The 19,736-nt window shown below is 37.7% G+C and overlaps 1 protein-coding gene across 2 annotated transcripts in view; it reads left to right on the forward strand.

Moving 5' to 3' along the window:
* Positions 1–9,142, forward strand: part of BTLA (B and T lymphocyte associated) — a 36,551-nt gene extending 27,409 nt beyond the window's left edge. For both annotated transcript variants that reach the window (XM_015129863.3, XM_001104281.5), the window contains 3 exons: positions 1,788–1,931; positions 3,323–3,369; positions 6,712–9,142. In XM_015129863.3, the coding sequence (XP_014985349.2) occupies positions 1,788–1,931; positions 3,323–3,369; positions 6,712–6,987 (467 nt within the window). In that variant the 3' untranslated portion in view covers positions 6,988–9,142. The remainder of the gene's footprint in view (positions 1–1,787; positions 1,932–3,322; positions 3,370–6,711) is intronic.
* Positions 9,143–19,736: the final 10,594 nt, after the last annotated feature.

The raw sequence follows: 19,736 nt of genomic DNA on the forward strand, positions 1-19,736 counted from the left end.
GAACAAACTCAAAATAAGTTAGAGGAGTTTTGAATTTGTTCTGAAATAGAGAAAGAGTTTGTTCTGAATTAGTTTTATTTGATCAAACTAATCAAGTAAAATTAAGGAAATTAGTTTTTTGGGGGGGTTAAAGAAGTAACAGAAGTTGGATCTTCTTGATCCAGCAGATTTGTTTGTATTAGGATATCTGTTGTAGAAACCTTAGTCCCCATTACTATCCAAGACTCTCCCCGAGACAGCTGTTTCTGGCACTCCTGGCAGTGGTTTGACTGATCACTAACTAAAGAGCAGCTGCAGCATTAACAGACAACATTTGTTACCACTCTGAATAACCAAACCACTTTTTGTGCAGCTTCAATTGCCCCTAATCATTTTTACCCCAAACCCAAGCATCTAGCGAAACAAAATAACATTATAATGGAATTAATATGATTTTGTTTTGTTTTGTTTTTTTGAGATGGAGTCTCACTGTGTCACCCAGGCTGAGTGCAGTGGTATCATATCGGTTCACTGAAGTCTCCAGCTACCGAGTTCAAGCGATTCTCCTGTCTCAGCCTCCCATGTACCTGGGATTACAGATGCACACCACCACACCCAGCTAATTTTTGTATTTTTAGTAGAGACGGGGCTTCATCATTTTGGCCAGGCTGGTCTCAAACTCCTGACCTCAAGTGATCCACCGGCCTCGGCCTCCCAAAGTGCTGAAATTACAGGTATGAGCCACCAGGCCAGACCTTAGAATATCTTACTTCAGTATTTTTCATACTGTGTTAACAGTAACCCAAAAATTAAAAAAAAAAAAAAATAGATCTTACATCACAACCCATAATACACACAAATATAAAAAAGTTTCATAAGGTCTTACTTAACTGTAAGACAGAGTTTCTCCATTGACATTTTGGTCTGGATAGTGTTTTGTTGCACTAAGTGGGGGTTGCATCCTGTATAGTATAGGATGTTTAGCAGAATCCCTGGTTTCTACTCACTAGTTGCCAGCCCCCTACCTTGTTACAGCCAAAAACGTCTCCGGACATTGCCACATGTTCCCTGGAGCCAAAATTGTCCTGCTTGAGAACCACTGCTCTAGTGTGTGTGATGCGTTCTGATTTCTATCCTCTTCTGTTTCCTTTTTTAAAATGCTATTTGTGACCTACTAAATTGTTTCACAACCTGCTAATGAGCTGTGAACAACTGCAGACAAACAGGACCTCAATGCATATCAACATTGATCAATAGTAATGCGCATTAGCTGTGTGCCATGCAGAGCACTTTTGAGGATATCAAAAGTATTTGGTATTTGGAGATTCTGATAAGTTATGAGACAAGGAAATGACATTGTGTTGAAGAAACTTGAATTTCATGTTACAAACATGTTGACTTGAGTTCCCATTGCCACTCACTAGCTATCTGACTTGGGTCTATTCTTGGGGCAAAATAAAGACAATGGTTTCCCTACTTAAGGATGAATATGAGAGTTAGATACCGTAAATAGAAAATCTTAAAGAAGTACCTTCTGACAGCTATCATGAAGATTGTTCTGTGGAAGATTAACTCTATCAGAATAAAGAATTTCTGCAAAAGATAAATTATTGCAGAGCCACATCTGCTCAGCAAGAAAGTAAGAGGTGGCTGAGGGCACTGGGATTCTTGAGGAATGCCTCTGAAGGAGAAATGGGGGCACTGGCCTGAAATCTCCTTCATTCAAGTTCTGACAATGCAGAGGGGTGCCGCTGATCCCAATATATCTCGGATTTCCTAACTCTCTTTAGCATTTACTAACATTCCAGATGTAAAAAGTGCCTCAGAACGACCCTCCAAGGACGAAATGGCAAGCAGACTATGGCTCCTGTATAGTTTACTTCCTTTGGGGGGATTGCCTCTACTCATCACTACCTGTTTCTGCCTCTTCTGCTTCCTGAGAAGGCACCAAGGTGGGTTCTATTTTCCTTCTGCCCCCAGTACCACACATTCTTATTTCTGGGGCTAAAGGATTTTTAGTTTCTTCCTGTTGTTTTCTTTCCCAATCCTGTAAACCATGGATAATGATTTCCTAGAAGACAAGTCATACTTGTGCTAAAAAGCCAGATGGGTTGGTTGGGGCTTCCTTGAGTCACGAGAGAGGCATGCTCACCGCAGCACAGTGTTCCAGCTAGAGTTGTGGCAAGCACAGCACATTGCTGAGAATTAATCATTCTCTTTGCATCAGTCTTAGGTTTGTGTGAGAAAGAGCTCTTCTAAACCTTAACAGGATTGGAAGTTGAAACAATCTCTCAGATCAAGATATCTGATTTATTTTGTATTATCCTCTTTTCACAGCCATACCACATCATGCCAGTCCCACACGCACCCTTATCTCATTGAAGAACCAATGTTCCCAGAGAAAATGAATATGTCTGTACTTTCTGTTGCCATTATAAACATAGGCTTGACCTGAATCCTTACCCAACAATAATGCATTTGAAAAATGTGGGTTTGGCTATGATGGGAATGGTGTGATATTTTGAAAATAATTCCTTTCTACTTTTGTAAGAACTCCCTCAATGTCATGACCAAATAAGTAAGAGAGGAAAGCATAGAGAATTCTGATCTAGCTTTGGCCTGAACTACTCAGTTTTCTCTTTCTTTTTTCTTCTCCTCCATTCTCTCCTATTCCTGTTTTCACAACACCAGCGACAGTGTAGTTATAGAAACTGAGCTAGATAGAGCAACCCTTATTCTGTGTGTCACAGGAATAACCTTTGACTGGGCAAAAGTGCTTCTGATATTTTGGAGTGAGAACTTCTGGAGTTCAGAACCTTCTCTGGATTCTGAAGAATTCTCTCTTACCCCAATTCTTCATCTTCAATTCCATGGCTCTTTCTACAGCCTCTCTGTATCTTTCATCATCTTTTTTGAGACTGCTGGAACCTCTCTTAGAACTTCAGAAAAGGAGGCAGGGATAAGTCTTTTGATTTATCACATCCAGAGTGAACTAGGTAGTAGGAGATCTTGGCTACATAGGTGACAGGACCGCAGCATTTCTGGCATTGAGTATGGAATGTCCCCAGAGCAAGGACTTCCAGTCTCTCGCAAGTGATATACTAGATCCTTCCCCTTCCTCTTAGCTATGCCATGGGGCTATATGGACTGAAAAGTGATGAACCAGAGAGAGAGCTGGTCACTGTGAATTCTCACAAACAAGTGTGTGCTAGGCAAAGCAAATTAACAAGCCAAAACTAACAACACTATCCCTGGCATTCAACAGGGTAAGCATGGGTGGCAAGGTGGTTTACTTCTGCTTTCATTACTCCTTTTGATTACTTCTTTTCCTTTTGTCTTCCAGGAAAGCAAAATGAACTCTCTGACACAACAGGAAGGGAAATTACCCTGGTAAACTTGATGTATCTGTTGAAACAAATGCAATTTGCGTTATACTGTGTTTATGTATTTATTCAATGAATTTATACAACACTTACCATGTGCCAGGCATTATTCTATGGACCATATATATATGTACCCATTTTTAAAGATGTGAATTTTGCATTCTGCTCTCTATGCAGCAAAAGCTCTTTAGGGTTAACAAGTGTCATAATAAATGGTTCTTTGGAAGTTCATGGGAGGCAGTCTAGATCCAAGACAGAAAAGTCAGAGACTGAACCGTACAACCTTGACTCTGCTCTTGCCTGTTATGTGGCTTCAGGCTATTCATTTATTTTTTATGTAAACACCTTAAGGTCTCTCAGGAAGAGAGTAGGGAGCTGATGAAAGAATGAACCCATAAATAACTTCATAAAATGATTAGATATCTTCATAAATAGCACCAGCAAAATAGAGGCATGATCTTTGGCTTAGTTATTACACAGAGAACCCTGGCAATGTGTATGGGCTCATCAAGGAAGGGACCACCCAGACTAAAGGAAGGGAATTTTGGAGTCAATCTTTCCTACAAGGTTTGGAAAATAAATGTAGGCTTTTCTTTTGAGTTGAATGGTATGGAGATATTAGAACTAAAAACGAATGCAAGACGAGGCAATATATTTGTGGAAAAGCATTCTGAAGCCCTCTAATTAAAACTAAACAGTCATAAATGAGATACTGTAAAGGAACTTGATATGTATCTGTGTTTCAGTAAGGAAAAATAGTGATAAAGAGGTAGTAACCCTCTTAAAAATTCCACAAAAGGCAAAGTCGATACAGCCAATAATTCTGTATATAATATTAAATGGCATTCAACATTCCCCACCCAGCTGCTTAATTTTAAACCAAACCGAATACACTCAACTTGACAAACTTTTATTAAGTTTTCATGAGCATCAGTAGGTATGTGTTGAGTGCTAAGGCTTTGTTCCCTCAAATAGGGAAATTTTCTTGAATGTTATTTTCTTTCTATAGTAAATAATAATAAAACTTTCATTTGATTACAATAAGGCCAGAGAGCTATGACATTATTTAAGACAAAAATCTAAATAATTTACTGTGCAAGTAAAACCCAGGTTGGTTAAGCTGTGGACATTTTTCTTCCTGTGTAGGCTGGATAAATTATGATTTGAAGCTTAATTCAAAAGGGTATTTTCTGTATGTGCAATTGTTTGGGAAGTTTGTTTTAAAGTGTTTTTGCTTGTCACAAGAATCTGAAGATTTTTGCCCCATTTCAGTTGTCTAGCATTTTAGAAAATAATCAAAAGGATACCATATTAGATCCTTGGGGCTAAATATTTCTTAACATAAAACTAGTATGGGAACTGTGGAGAAATCAAAGTACAGAAAGGAACTGGTATAAACGTGACAGGAAAGGAACTAGTACAAACATAACAGGTACATATGAAAGCCAAAGCTCTGATCTTAATCCAGAATGGTCCTTTGAGGGCGTAAAGTGCTTGCCTAATGAAAACCACTGAATTGTACACTTAAAAGGATGAATTTTATGGCATGTGAATTATATCTAAACATATACTATAAATACAAATTTTAAAGTGCTTTGTATACCGCAACCTGCCATAGGAATGTAAGGTGGGATTGCTGTTTCTGGTTTTATCACCCCTATCCACCACACTGTGGTGCACTGGCCTTGTGGCGGCCAGCCACTTTGACGGGGTGCCACAGCAGGGGTGCTGCAGAGCGCTAGATTTTCCTTTGCTCCATTCACTTTAACAAAACGTTTCATGGAAATGAACCCTTTCTTGGGATGAGAGACAGGCAACTGAATTGACAGGTTTAAACAGATTGAAAAGTATCACAGGATCCTTGTTGATATGTTGAGGACTAATGGCTATTTTTCAGTTCACTTGACAGTCTTCTTAAGTGTGCCACCTACTGACTTCAACCAGGCTCCTTCCAGTGGAGTTGGGAGTACTTTTTCTCTTAGCCAAGCAACCTCTGCCTCTTTCAGTCGCTCAGCCTCACTGTGATTTCTGGGCAGCCACCACATCAGAGGGTGGCACTGTATCAGGAATTATTACCTAGCTTCTCAGGGTAAAGCCAAACATGCTTGCATGATAGAGCTCTGCCAAGGAAATCTGCCACAGACATCCTACTGCACATAGCACAATGAGGATGACAAAGGACCAGATAAAGTGTGTAGACTTTCAGACTGTGTACCTGATACCTTAAAGGAGTTAGGCCAGACGTCAAGAGCATAAATCGATGGGCAAAACTTGAATTTAAAGAACTGAAATAGCCCCTAGGATGAACACATCTTTGTCAGGTGAACCTTTGTATAGGTAGGAGTGGCTAATAAATAACTGCAGAGTGAGAAAACATCAGGACTAATTTTACTGTGTGTTTCTACAAATTCACCTCTTTCTCAGAAGCTCTAAGATATTTGGCTATATTTGAAACTGTAAGAATTTTCTTGCAGGGTGCAGTGGCTCACGCCTATAATCCAGCACTTTGGGAGACCGAAGCGGGTGGATCACGAGGTCAGGAGATTGAGACCGTCCTGGCTAACACGCTGAAACCCCGTCTCTACTAAAAATACAAAAAAATTAGCCAGACGAGATGGCGGGTGCCTGTAGTCCCAGCTACTCAGGAGGGAGGCTGAGTCAGGAGAATGGCGTGAACCCGGGAGGTGGAGCTTGCAGTGAGCCGAGATTGCGCCACTGCACTCCAGCCTGGGCTGCAGAGCAAGACTCTGTCACCAAAAAAAAAAAAAAAAAAAAAAAAAAATTATTTTGATAGGAATAACAACTGGAATATTGTCTTAGAACTTTTTCTAAGCTTTATCTTTCCAAAACTGACATCAATTTTTTAATTTGAGGTCTCAAATTATAATAATGTATCTTGGCTAACTCATAATATTTATTCTTTCTGCCCCCTTCGGGGGTATTTGTTCTGCTTTATCCTTAATCTTTTTATTCTAAACTGCATTAAATGCTATTCATCATATTATAAACTGCCTGAAGTTTTCATAGGATATTTTTTGCTTTTTCCATCAATTTGGGCTATGCTTTTTATCTTAAAGGGGGATTAAAAAATGTTCTGTGACCTCAAAAGTGACCAGTAATAAAGCACAAAATAACTATTTAGGGGTGACATAGTGATTCTCAAGCCTTTCATCCTTTAATAATTGAGATTTAGCTGAAAATGTAGATGTCAGCAGCATACGTGAGGGACAGTAGATTATTTCTCACAATGGACATGACTCCATTGAAGCCTTTCATTCATAGTTTGCTAATGAATATGCACTACCATGGCCGTAAGTGTCACTTAAAACCATCCTCTTTTCTATTATAGGTTGATGTTCCCTTTAAGAGTGAGCAAACGGAAGCAAGCACCAGGCAAAATTCCCAAGTACTGCTATCAGAAACTGGAATTTATGATAATGAGCCTGACTTTTGTTTCAGGATGCAGGAAGGGTCTGAAGTTTATTCTAATCCATGCCTAGAAGAAAACAAACCGGGCATTATTTATGCTTCCCTGAACCATTCCATCATTGCACTGAACTCAAGACAGGCAAGAAATGTAAAAGAAGCACCGACAGAATATGCATCCATATGTGTGAGGAGTTAAGTCTGTTTCTGACTCCTACAGGAACCATTGAATGATCAATGTGTTGACATCATTGTCTGGGCCCAATAGGATGTCAAATAATATTTCTCAATTTGAGAATTTTTACTTTAGAAATGTTCATGTTAGTGCTTGGGTCTTAAGGGTCCATAGGACAAATGATTAAAATTTCTCTCAGAAACTTATTTGGGAGCTTTTTATGTTATAGCCTCGGACAACAAAATCTCTCCAAAGCTGATTGACGTCATGAATAGCAGAATAGTAGAATGTTTAAACTTTAGCTACATTTTACCTAATATACAAACTCGATCTTGCCTTTGAAGCTGTTGGAAAGACTCCGTAGGGAAAAGAGGTTTGTGTTACCTGCATCAGTTCACTACACACTCTTGAAAACAAAATGTACCAATTTGACTAACCAACCACAAATACAGGAATGATTGTATATTTCAAGTCAGTCTTCCATAATAAGAAATTTTTTCCTGTGTCAGTCTAAGAATGGTGTTTCTTAAATGCAAAGGAGAAATCATTTCAGGCCTGATGTAAGAAAATGAAAATAATAAACGGTGCAATAAAAATATAGAATATACCAATTGGATGTAGGGTAGATGTTCCCCATACCTGGCAAACAAATGCTTATATCTACTCTGTTAGATTGATAAGTAAATATAGGTGTTAATGGAGCAGTCAACATATAGCACATTTATGAGCAAAGTGGAGACTCATGTTTGGGTCACATAGACTAATGGATAGGAATGTGACATAATGCTGCTGAATTAATATATTTAATATACTTATGGGCATCTGAATAGTTTAAAAGTTAGAATAGGTATTATTGGGTAAGTGAAGATAGCTTAAACTGCTTCATGCTTGACTTGATAGCAAGTTAAAGTGCAATTAATGGAATGGAGGAAAACCCAGAACATTCAATTGGTCAGTAGGGGTCAATATGCTTTCATTCACCACATCTGCATCTTGCTGTTCTTCTTACTAAGGAATCAGGGCAAATCATCTGTAGTGACATATTTTAGTTTGCTAATCGTCTATTTTAAAATACTGAGGTTGCAGCCACTTAAGAGTATAGCAAAAGATGGATTCAGATTTTTGGACTTTCCAAAGTACTTGAGCTAAATTATTTCAAAAATAGTCTATAATTTTATTCAACAGTTTGAGACGATTAGAATTCTCAGGTGCTGCTACTGAATAATGTAATAGTCTTCATCCAAAGTGGATAGCAAAGGCTAAAATCCATTTGAACAAATATGTAAGCTGAGCTGCTGCACAAATGAATGTGATGTGTGTGTGTGTGTGTGTGTGTGTGTGTGTGTGTGTTTTAGGTGGAGTTGGTGACAACAGACATGGTGCATGAGAAACTGATCAAAATGACATTACATTTTCAGTTTGCTTATGAAGCTCAAAATACTACAGTAAATGGGCCATTAAAGAAAATAATATGTGAAATTATGGAGTTGAGAGTACACGTGGGGTATACATACAAAAAGAAAAAACTGAGGTTTTGTGGCGGAGAGATTTTCTTAAGTAACACTGGCATTTTTAGTTCCTTAGATTTGGGGGTGCAGATATCCTTTTGAGTCACTGTTATTTTGCCAATTACACCTAGAATTTTAAGCAACCAATTCGAGATAGGCTCTTTTAGCCAGGGTGCATTTGTGGACAATTTATGTAAGAAAGACATGTTAGAATAGCTGCTTGTGGTATTCTTAAAAATAGAAACAGGAAATATGGGGAGGATACATTTAGCTGTCCTCTTATCAGATGAACACACAAAGTTGAACAGTTCCTTTATGATTCTCTCAAACTTAAAAGCAAAATATTTGTCTTATTTAGCATATTCTTAGTATGTCTTATAGTAAAGATAATGCTGATAATGATTTGTCTCTAAGATTTATTAATATATTTGTACTGTTTGCCAAAATCACAAATCATTTATGTTTTTTTTCCTTTTCAAAATGGTGTCAGAGCCATATATGCATTTTCCCAAATGAATCTATTTCACTGTTATTTACATGGCTTATTTCATTAATTTATAGATGGTTTGAGAAAAAGAATATGCAGATAATTTAATGGTTTCTCACAAATTTTAAGCTTGTTGATTGTGCTCAATAAGAAGGTAAAGTTATTAAAACTTATTTGAAATCAATTTGGCATCTGCTTTTGTACCCCAAAATGTGTGGGCATGAATAGAATACTGATTCTTAAACCCCCTGACACATGAAAGCGACCTGAATAACTTGCTAAACTGCAGACTATCAGCTTGCAGCACTAAGAAATTCTGATTCAGGAGGTCTAGAAGATGGCTGTGTAATCGTCACGTTTAAAAGACATGCCAATCGATTTTAATATGTTTCCCAGTGTCCACAATTTGAGAAACCTGGTAGAGGGTAGGTTTGGTATATGTGGTTTATTTGATCAATTTTGTGCACCAACCAAAACTATCTAGTCCCCAGAATGGATTCTCTGGCGTGATCATATCTATTTTGCTAAATATATCAACTTTTTTTCAGAGCACCTTTAGGTTCAGCAAAGCTAAGCAGAGAGCATCGAGAGTTTCTATACCGTCTTCCCCCACATGTGCACAGCTTCTCCCATCATCAACATCCTGCACTTCAGTGGTGCATTTGTTACAATCAGTAACTAGAATTGACATGTCATTATCAACCAAAGTTCATGGCTTACATGAGGGTTCACACTTGCAGTTCTTTGGGTTTTGACAGGTATGATGACATGTATCCACCATTGTGGTGATTGACAGACTAGTTTCACTGTCCTAAAAACCCTCTTTGCTCTACTCGTTTACATCTCCCTCCCAATCCCTGACAACCGCTGCCTCTATTGTTTTGCCTTTTCCAGAGCGCCATACAGTTGGAGTCATGCCCCATGTAGCCTTTTCAGATTTGCTTATTTCACTTAATAATATGCATTTAAGTTTCCTCCATGTCTTATCATGGCTTGATAGTTCATTTCTTTTTAATGGTGAATAATATTCTGTTGTCTGAATGTTCCACAGTTTATTTATCTCTTCATCTACTGAAGGACATTTTTGTTGCTTCCAAGTTTTGACAATTATGAATAAAGCTGCTCTAAATATTTGTGTGCAGGGTTTTAGAAAAACTTCAATTTGAAATTCAGGGGTACATGGGCAAGTTTGTTATACAGGTAAACCAGTGTCATGGAAAGTTTGTTGTACAGATTATTTTATCACTCAAGCATTAAGCCTATTAGTACCCATTAGTTATTTTATCTGATCTTCTCCTTCCTCTCAACCTCCACCCTCCAGTGGGCCTTAAATGTCTGTCGTTTCGCTCTATGTTTCCATGTGTTCTCATCATTTAGCTCCCACTTGTAAGTGAGAACGTGCAATATTTAGTTTTCTGTTCCTGCCTTAGTCTGCTAAGAGTAATGGCTTCTAGTTCCATCCATGTTCCTGAAAAGGACATGATCTCATTCTTTTTTATGGCTGCATAGTGTTTCATGGTGTATATGTACCACATTTTCTTTATCCAGTCTTCCATTGATGGACATTTACGTTGATTCCATGCTTTGTTATTGTGAGTAGTGCTGCAGTGAACATATGCCTGTATGTGTCTTTAAAACAGAACAATTTATATTCCTTTGGATACACACCCAGTAACGGAATTGCTGGGTCAAATGGTAGTTCTGTTTTTAGCTCTTTGAGGAATTGCCACACTACTTTCCACAATGGTTAAACTAATTTACACTCCCATCAACAGTGTGTAAGTGTTCCCTTTTCTTCACAACCTCACCAGTGTCCGTTATTTTTTGACTTTTTAATAATAGCCATTCTGACTGGTATGAGACAGCATTGTGGTTATGACTCACATTTCAATTTTCATCTCCTTTGTGTAAACACCAAGGAGGATGATGGCCGGATTGTATGGTAATAGTATGTTGAGTTTTGTAAGAAATTGTCAAAATATCTTCCAAAGTAACTGTACCATTTTGCATTTTTACCAGCAATAAATGAGACTTATTATTATTTCACATCCTAGCCAGCATTTAGTGATGTCACTGTTTTAGAATTTTGCCATTCTAATAGGTGCGTAGTGGTATCTCATTGTTTTAACTTGGAATTCCCTAATGACATATACTGTTGTGCATCTTTCCATATAGTTATTTGTAATCCATGTATCCTCTTTGGTGAGGTGTCTGTTCAGATCTTTTGCCCATTGTTTAATTGGGTTGTTCATTTTCTTGTTGAATTTTAAGAGTTCTCTGTATAGTTTTGATACAAACCTTTATCAAATATGTCTCTTTTTCTAGATTGCAAGTAGTCCTTTTTTTTTCTTTTTTAAATTTTAGATTCAAGGGTATATGTGCATGTTTGTTACATGGGTATTACATGCATAATGGTGAGTGTTGCGCTTGTAGTATACCTGTCACCAAAACACTGGACATTGTATCCAGTGGGAATTTTTCAACCCTCAACTCCTCCTCACTATCTTCACAGTCCCCAGGGTCTATTTTCTCCATCTTTACATCCATGTGTGCCATTTGTTTAGCTCCCACTGGCAAATAATTTATTTCTGTCTGTGGCTTCTCTTCCTCTCAGTATAATTCATAGCACTTATTTGTTATTATGTTTCCTGTAACATTAGACTGTGGGCTTCTTATGGGCAAGGACTATGTCACATTCTTCCTCAGTTTTTTAGCTCAGTGTTTGGCACATATTAGGATTAAATAATGTTTAATTAATGAATGACTGTGTTTGCAAAGTACTCTCTTGATACTCAAAGGATGGCGCTCAAATCAGTAGCATGGGAATCCTCTGGGAGCTTGTTAGTAATGTAGAATCTCAGCCTTCACATGCTAAGTAAGTATCTACATTTTAACAGGATCTTCAGGTAATCAGTATGCACTTTGATGTTTGTGAATCTGTGTTCCACTTAACCTTTATGAACCCATCTTTCTCCACCCAAAGTCAGGTGTGGTAGGACTCTAAGTCGCATTTATAGGATAGACTAATTTAGAAAGTTCTATTTTAGGCAGAAACAGGAAAGGCCGCAAAGTAAAAATGACAAGTGAGAGAGCACAGTACTATTTTGTAGAAGTTTTGCTAAACCTGAGAACATGAGAACTGAAAGTCCTGTGCTAGAAATCAACTTACAGTTTCAAAAATAAGTTCTGGGGGGTTAAGCTTTAAAATTGGGCCCTTATTTTGAAGTTGGTCAGGTTAAACATTCCATGGCAATTGTTTTATCTGCACATAATTTATAACCACCTATTAGCACCTACCAGTTTGCTAGGTTCTGAGGTTAGTATGGTTGAGAAAGATTTCATTCCTGCCTGACACTGCTTATGGTGTAGGTGAAGTAGAAGATAAACAAAAAATTATAATCCCATTGTTGAATTTTGTTGTGGAGATAGGTGCAAAATGTGAAAACACCATAGAATTTTGTTTCTTGAGTATAAGAACTATGTATTATTCACTATAGTAGAGTTCATGTTTCTGAGACTGAGGGTTTTGAGGGAACCCTAAATAGTCACATTCCTCTGGCTCTACAGATTTCTTGGCCAACTGAAAAACAGAGGAGTCAACTTGGGAATAATATTAATAATAAAGATGGATTGGCAAGCACAGCTTGGGCCCCAAACCAAAATGTCTTTCCTACCCATTCCTCCACCTAATCTTTTTTTTTTTTTTTTTTGAGACGGAGTCATGCTCTGTCGCCCAGGCTGGAGTGCAGTGGCCGGATCTCAGCTCACTGCAAGCTCCGCCTCCCATCACGCCAGGCTTGGGCCACCCCGCCCGGCCCCTCCACCTAATCTTGCTTGACTTTGGGACCCCTTTATAGGAGAGTTTGGTCTACAGAAAGATACCTACCCAGTCATGTGGGGAATGTCAGCCTGCTTCAAGTTTCCTTGATTGCAAAGTAGAGTCAGAGATACAACTATAACCTCCTTGCCTTTGATGCAAGACGTTCTTTCAGAGGCTAATATGGTTAAAAGGGTGAGAAGCTCTGCCCATCACACCAGTATGTTAAATCAGTTCTCTTTCTGTAAGAAGCCTGCAAGAGGGCAGATCATAGGAGGACCTTATGTCATAGCTAAGGTGAGAACATAAGGAAAGAGAAACAATGACTTTTTCCTAGTTTGGTAAGTAATTGCTGAATGTTAAATTACTGAAGTGAACAAATAAAAAACAAGAAACAACTGCTTCTTTCAGGGAAGTCAAAAAATGTCATTTGTGCCTTCTCTTAGAGCCAGAAAAAAGGGAGGAGAGAATTTTAAGTGCAGAAAAGAACCATTCAAAAGAGCATGGCACATTCTGAGATTGTTGGCCAGGCAGCCAGTGACTGTAGAGCAGGTTACAGAGAGGGAATTACAAAATGTAAGATGAATTTTAGTTGTAATTGCCACTTAAATACAATGTAGGTAGCCAAAGTTCTTTCCTGTATATTACACAAAACATTGTGAAAGATCTATCGGCAACGATTTTCTCTTTAAGCTTCTTGGCTGTCACAGATGTGCATAACTGACATGCTGATAAAGGCACACAATTTATTTTTATTTTGGAAAATGTTATTGAAACTTATCCAAGTCTTAATAAATGTTTAACAGTTGATAAATGACTTTATTTTGGGTTAAATACAGTATTGAGTAGAATTTTAGCAAACTCTATGAAGTCACAACCAAAGAGAGGTGAGAAACCTCAAACTTTCTTATTTGCCATTCACAATCTACCTTAAAATAATTAAAAATGTTAGCTCCAAACTGGATAATGACAGACTGCGTTGTTTTTTAAATTTTTGGAAATGTGTGTTTTCTTTGAATAATATGCTATAATGCAATTGGACAACATCTGATTCCTAAGTTTATTTGAATAACATTGGTGTTTATTATGCATCTTTAAAAAAAAAGTTAAAAAGTTCAAATTAAGTAGTATTATAGTCAATCTCTTCCAAGGAAGTATTCCAAGTAATAGTGGAGCTGGCCCACAGATTGACTAACTGCTATGCTTTAGGGCTTTCTATGGCTCATAATCATATATTTATAAGCACCCCACAATATTTTACCTCTTATAATTCTTGATGATCCCTTGACAATAATAATAAAATGTTTATAATAATTGATATCTACCATTTATTTATTGCTTGTCTATGTGCCAAACACTGCTCTAAGTCTTTTAAATGTACAACTTTGTTTAATTCTCACAATCACCTTATGAAGTAAATGGTTATCATTCTCATTCTTCTGATCAGGAAACTGAGGCACACAGTCATCAAGTTAACTTGTGCAAGTTCTCATCACTAATAAGTGATAGAAATTAAATCCCAACCTAGTAATCTGATTCCAGAACCTATATTCTTACCACAGCACCAACTTGAGGAGCAATGGAGAAGAATTTCGGATTGTTCTAGACTCTGTAGTATGCATAAGAAAACCTTAGATTTGTGCTGAAACCATCTCAGGATTGTCTCATTAAGCCCTGCTTAAGAGTGGTGTTGCTTGCAATTGCCCAGGTATCAGTGTTGGGCCATCAGTAGAAGGAAGGAATTGAACTAAGCAAAGATCTGGCACTACATTGGAGAAATAATACTCATGCTGATGGCAAGGACAGATTACAAGATGGTCATCAGGGTAAGTATGCACAGAAGACAAAAATGAGCAGTCTCCAATCAGGAGGTCAGGAATCTAAATAACAATGTTCAGAGATTAAACAAGTGGTATAAGAAACTAGCACAGAGCCCAACAGCATGCAAGAAGCTGGATTCTGAGCCAATTGCATTTTAATGCAGGAGTCTCTAACATAATTCCCATTCAGACTGTGTCCTAGACTGAGGTGGGCTTAAATCTCCAGATGAAAACAAATATTCAGATTTGTCTGGAGAAGAGAATTGAAGAATTAGAGACTCTAGAGGTTCATAACAACAGTGATGGGAGAAGATATGGAGCTTAGGCAGACCCGACATTTTTCACTCCCTGCCCCTGGAGAAGCATTGATATGTTGGAAAAACAAAGGAGAAACAGTGACAAAGTCAAAGAAAGAAGAGACTCAAGGACTTAGGAATAAGCCATTGAACCAAAATTGCAGTTTTGTCATCTGTAAGCTAAAAATGCACCCTAGTGGTCTTGGGAAAACCAGAGTGTATCCCATTCGTTAAAACCCACATATCACACAAAATGTCCTAGTTTTAAACTCTTTTTGCTGATAATGCTTACAAGAACCCAGAACAACCTCCAAGTTCACATGGTTTTTTTTTAAAGCACTGCCTATTCTGCATTGTATCTTGAATATCTTAAAGCATCTCAGAAATCTCAAAAAGTGGTACTATTAGTAGACATAACATACTTATCCACACAATCACACACACATATACATACAGACATAAAAATTAATATATGTATACAGTTCAAATAATGAAGACTAAAAATGTTAAAATGGCTACCTCTTAGAGGGAGGAGAGAATAGTGTGGAATAATTAAGGATCAAAATGAGACTACAGTGAATGTACTTTGGTGTAGAGTTTGATTAGAAATAATGAAAATTATTTGCATAATTAAATAATAATACTTCATAAATAAAAAGCAATTCCTCAAATTGAAAACAAACTGAAACAAATTTAAATTTATATTAGATTGATGGCATACCACATAGAATAATTAAGTCAAATGACTTCAGTGTTTTGACTATACAACCTTGCAGGGATATACTATAACAACAAAAAGAACCATAAATATATTTTAATCTTCATTTTGTGCTTGTCATGGTAATATTGATATTATTATTTTATTTTTTGGTTGTTTCTTTGTTTATTTTGAGACAGGGTCTTACTCTGTTGTACAGGCTGGAGTATGGTGGCGTGATGATAGCTCACTGCAGCCTCGAACTTCTGGGCTCAAGTGATCCTTCCACCTCAACCTCCCGAAGTGCTGGGATTACAGGAAGGAACCACCATGCTTGGTGATATTATTATTTAAAAATAATATGCGGATAATATAGTATATAGCAAGTATATATGTTAATATATTTAGAAATATAGCTTTTTTGTATGCCAAAAATTAACAGAAGTATGGAATTAAAGATTTTAATTAAGAGCCCTGAAATCCAAGTTTTGAATTGGAAGTATATACATAAATTCCTAATTTTATTTATTAACTTGAAAGGAAAAAAGGCATGCACATTTCTCTAATCATTAATGATTTTTAAAGCCTTAAATAAAATATTTCCAAATGTAAATCAGTAAAATATTTAAAGAATAATATACTAGAACTAAGTGAAACACATCTCCAGGAACAACAAAAACAATACCTCCAGTAGGTAAAAGAGAAAAACAACCGTACAACTCTGTATCATATCCAGAATGCTAAAAAATTGCTGTTCCTAGTCATTTATTAATTCACCCAACACATATTTTTGTGAAAGTCTGTTATATGCCAGGCCCTGTGCTAAGCTCTGTGGGGTTCAAAGAAATTTTTAGAAGACTTGTTGCCTGGTGAAAGAGCCATAAATAGGCAATTGTCTCACCTAATGGTAACTGTGAAGACTGACATTCATTTGAGTGCTCTGAGTTCATGGAAAGGCATCAGTCTGGCATCAATCTGGCCTTAGTGTGGTCAAACATGTTCAGAAGCAGTTTTTCTCATATGATACAAAATCAAGAAGCTATAAACAAGGAGAGAAACTACAATTTGGTTCTCATAGATGCTTTTAATTAAGAGGCCTTGAGGCATGAAAACTAATGTGAAAGAAAAGCTACTTTTCTCAAACAGTCCAAAATCATTGGCCATCCATCAGAATACAGTTGGATATACAAGTAGCTAATTTTATGTAATTCCAGCTATGTGCCAGGCAGTGTGCTACAGGTTTTGCATAGTTTATCTCATTTGATCCTTACAACATCCCTATGAGGTAGGAGCCAATGAAAATCTCAATTGATGAGAAACAGTGCTTAAAGAGGTTGCTCTTTTGCATAAGCCAGTTAAAGTTAGAATTCTGTCATTGACAATAAAAAATGTTAATTCATGTATTTACTAAAGCAGGTCCAATTAATGATGCTTTCTGTTTGGAACATTTCATGAATTTTTCCTTGCCTGTAAGATCTTCCACCTAAGATGTGGAAGCAAAGGAGGATAGACCAAGGCTGTGTTATCATGAGAGCTTGAGCTGCCCATAGCACTGCAAGTGGGTTGCCCATGGGTCATAGGATATGCAACTAAAATGGTACATCAGAGAAGTAGTATGCAGAGCAAATCTAAATCCATGTCCAGGCAGATGGTCCAACCAGGTTGTCTGACTGAAGGGAATAAATAGAGAGAAATGGAAATGGGAAGAAAGTAGGTCAGAGTGGGTGGTGTGCTTGAAGCAAAGGGTAAGCAAAGAAGCTTTGAGGAAAACTTTGTATTATAGAGACATAGTGAGGGCATTCATCCCCAGAAGATTCTTAATGAAGTCCCCGAAGCTTTTGGATTTTCAGGTTCCTCAACCTTTGGCTCTTTCTTACATTTAAATCATATCTGAGGACAACGGCTTTCAGCTCTGATTAACATTTCTGATGAGGTCTCTGCTAGATGTACACATTGCCAATGAATATCAGCCAGAATAGGAGACTTTCTTTTTTGTGTGTGGTTGGGTTTTAAAGAGCCCTGTTGGCTACATCCTTGATCAGGGAGAGAACTACTTTGCTTGGATAGTTATTCCACCTCTGTGTCATCCCACCTCCTGACAATGAAGTTCAAAGCATTCCTAGTGACTCCACTACCCCTTGACACCCAGAGAATCAAGAGCAGTTGGATATTGAGAGAATTTCCTGAAGTGTTTCAACTTGGCTTAGAAGCAGTCTTAGCTAATTCCTTTAAAGAAAAAATTAATTTAGAGATGGGGTCTCACTCTGTTGCGTAGGCTGAAACGCAGTATTAGCTAATTCCTGACTGAGAAATGAATTTGTGAACACTCAGCAATAGAGGCAGTAGTCTATCAAAATATTGTACTCTAAAAAGCCAATTTGCCTATATCCTTTGGTTACAAAACATTCTCCTTCCACCCCGTCTCACTTCTGACCCTGGGAATAGTGGGAAGAGGGCCCCGCCTTATTATTTTGGTCAACTCTCTGTGGGCTATTTTCCTATTTATTCTGGTCAGCCCAATTTCCTGCAGCCGGTCTCTATTCCCAGACCTCCCTGCCCTATTTTGGGAAAGTTTCTTCACAGGACTTGGCCCTGCCTGATGGTTTCGGTCTCTCTAATTTGGATAGCTATAAACACAACTCCACTTTTCTTGTCCTTTTAGGACATTGCTTGGGTAAATACTTCAGCCTGGGACTGAAGGATATTGGCTTTATATTGGTTTGGGTTTAAGTGCAGATTCTCAGTACCTTTGCCAGGGATGCTTTCTCTGCCCTGGTTGGTAACTAGACTCTTCCAATGTTTTTAATAAATGTTATCACAAAATAAGTATTGTTATACATAGGGATTTACTTTATCAATGTGATTCATTAAGTTCTCGTATTTCTGTTAGCCCCCTGTGCTTTCTGGCTCCCTTCTCTCTGTATGTCACAGAGCCAACTCTCTGTAGTCTCTTTTCCTAAACATCAACACGGATAAGGGTAATAATCTGCGCATTCTTCAGCAGGATATTTTAAAGTCTTTGCAATTTGGTTCCAGTTTACACCTCCAGCTTTATCTTTGCCACTTTCTTTCATATCCAATAGACAGAAAAGCATAGCCAGAATCTAAGAATAGAAAACATAAATCATCTTAGCCTTAGAGTCCCTGAATCTTTGCAGAGATAGCAAGCACATAAATGGTCACTGATGTTTCAGTCGAATCCTGAATACAGTAATGCTTGCTTTCACACTGCATTCAGCGTGTCTTTAAGTCTTTATAATCATAGCACCGTAATATTGGTGCTGAGTGCTACTTTTCCAGTATGTGCATAGGAGAAACAAGAAGACACTCCTCTCCATAGCCTTCCTGCCAATTCACAGCCCGTAAGCTCTTTATGTTCCCATAATATTTTATACCTCTGTAGCTTTGAACATGCATTCTCTTCCATTTGTTGACTGCATGTTTTCCACCATTTTGCATCCTGGACAATAACCACTCATTTAAGATTTAATTCAAGTGTCACTTTTTATTTTTATTTTTTTTATTTTTTTTTTTTTTGAGACAGAGTCTCACGCTGTTGCCCCGGCTGGAGTGCAGTGGCGCGATCTCGGCTCACTGCAAGCTCCGCCTCCCGGGTTCCCGCCATTCTCCTGCCTCAGCCTCCTGAGTAGCTGGGACTACAGGCGCCCACCACCGCGCCCGGCTAATTTTTTGTATTTTTTTAGTAGAGACGGGGTTTCACTGTGGTCTCGATCTCCTGACCTTGTGATCCGCCCGCCTCGGCCTCCCAAGTGTCACTTTTTAAATCAGTTCTTTCATAGGTTCTCCAGCAGAATCATTTCTACCCTACTCTGTGTTTCCTGACAATTATGAATTATGATTATTTCTTTGTGTTCTGAAAGTGATCTGACCCTTTCATTCACTTATCCCTTGAAGTCAGGGATTGTCTTCTTCATGTATATGTATTCATTTCCAAAATAATGCCTGATACATACTGGACACACCACAAAAATTTATTTTAAATAAATGTTATTTTATATAGATATCCACTGAATCAATAGTTTCCATGAAATTGACCTTATTTATCCTGACATTTAGGTATAATCTGGTTTGAGTAATTTTTCTTTTTCTTTCTTTTTTTTTCTTTTTTTTCTTTTTTTGAGACAGAA

Source organism: Macaca mulatta, chromosome 2 (genome assembly GCF_049350105.2).
Source record: "Macaca mulatta isolate MMU2019108-1 chromosome 2, T2T-MMU8v2.0, whole genome shotgun sequence".
NCBI classification, from domain to species: domain Eukaryota; kingdom Metazoa; phylum Chordata; class Mammalia; order Primates; family Cercopithecidae; genus Macaca; species Macaca mulatta.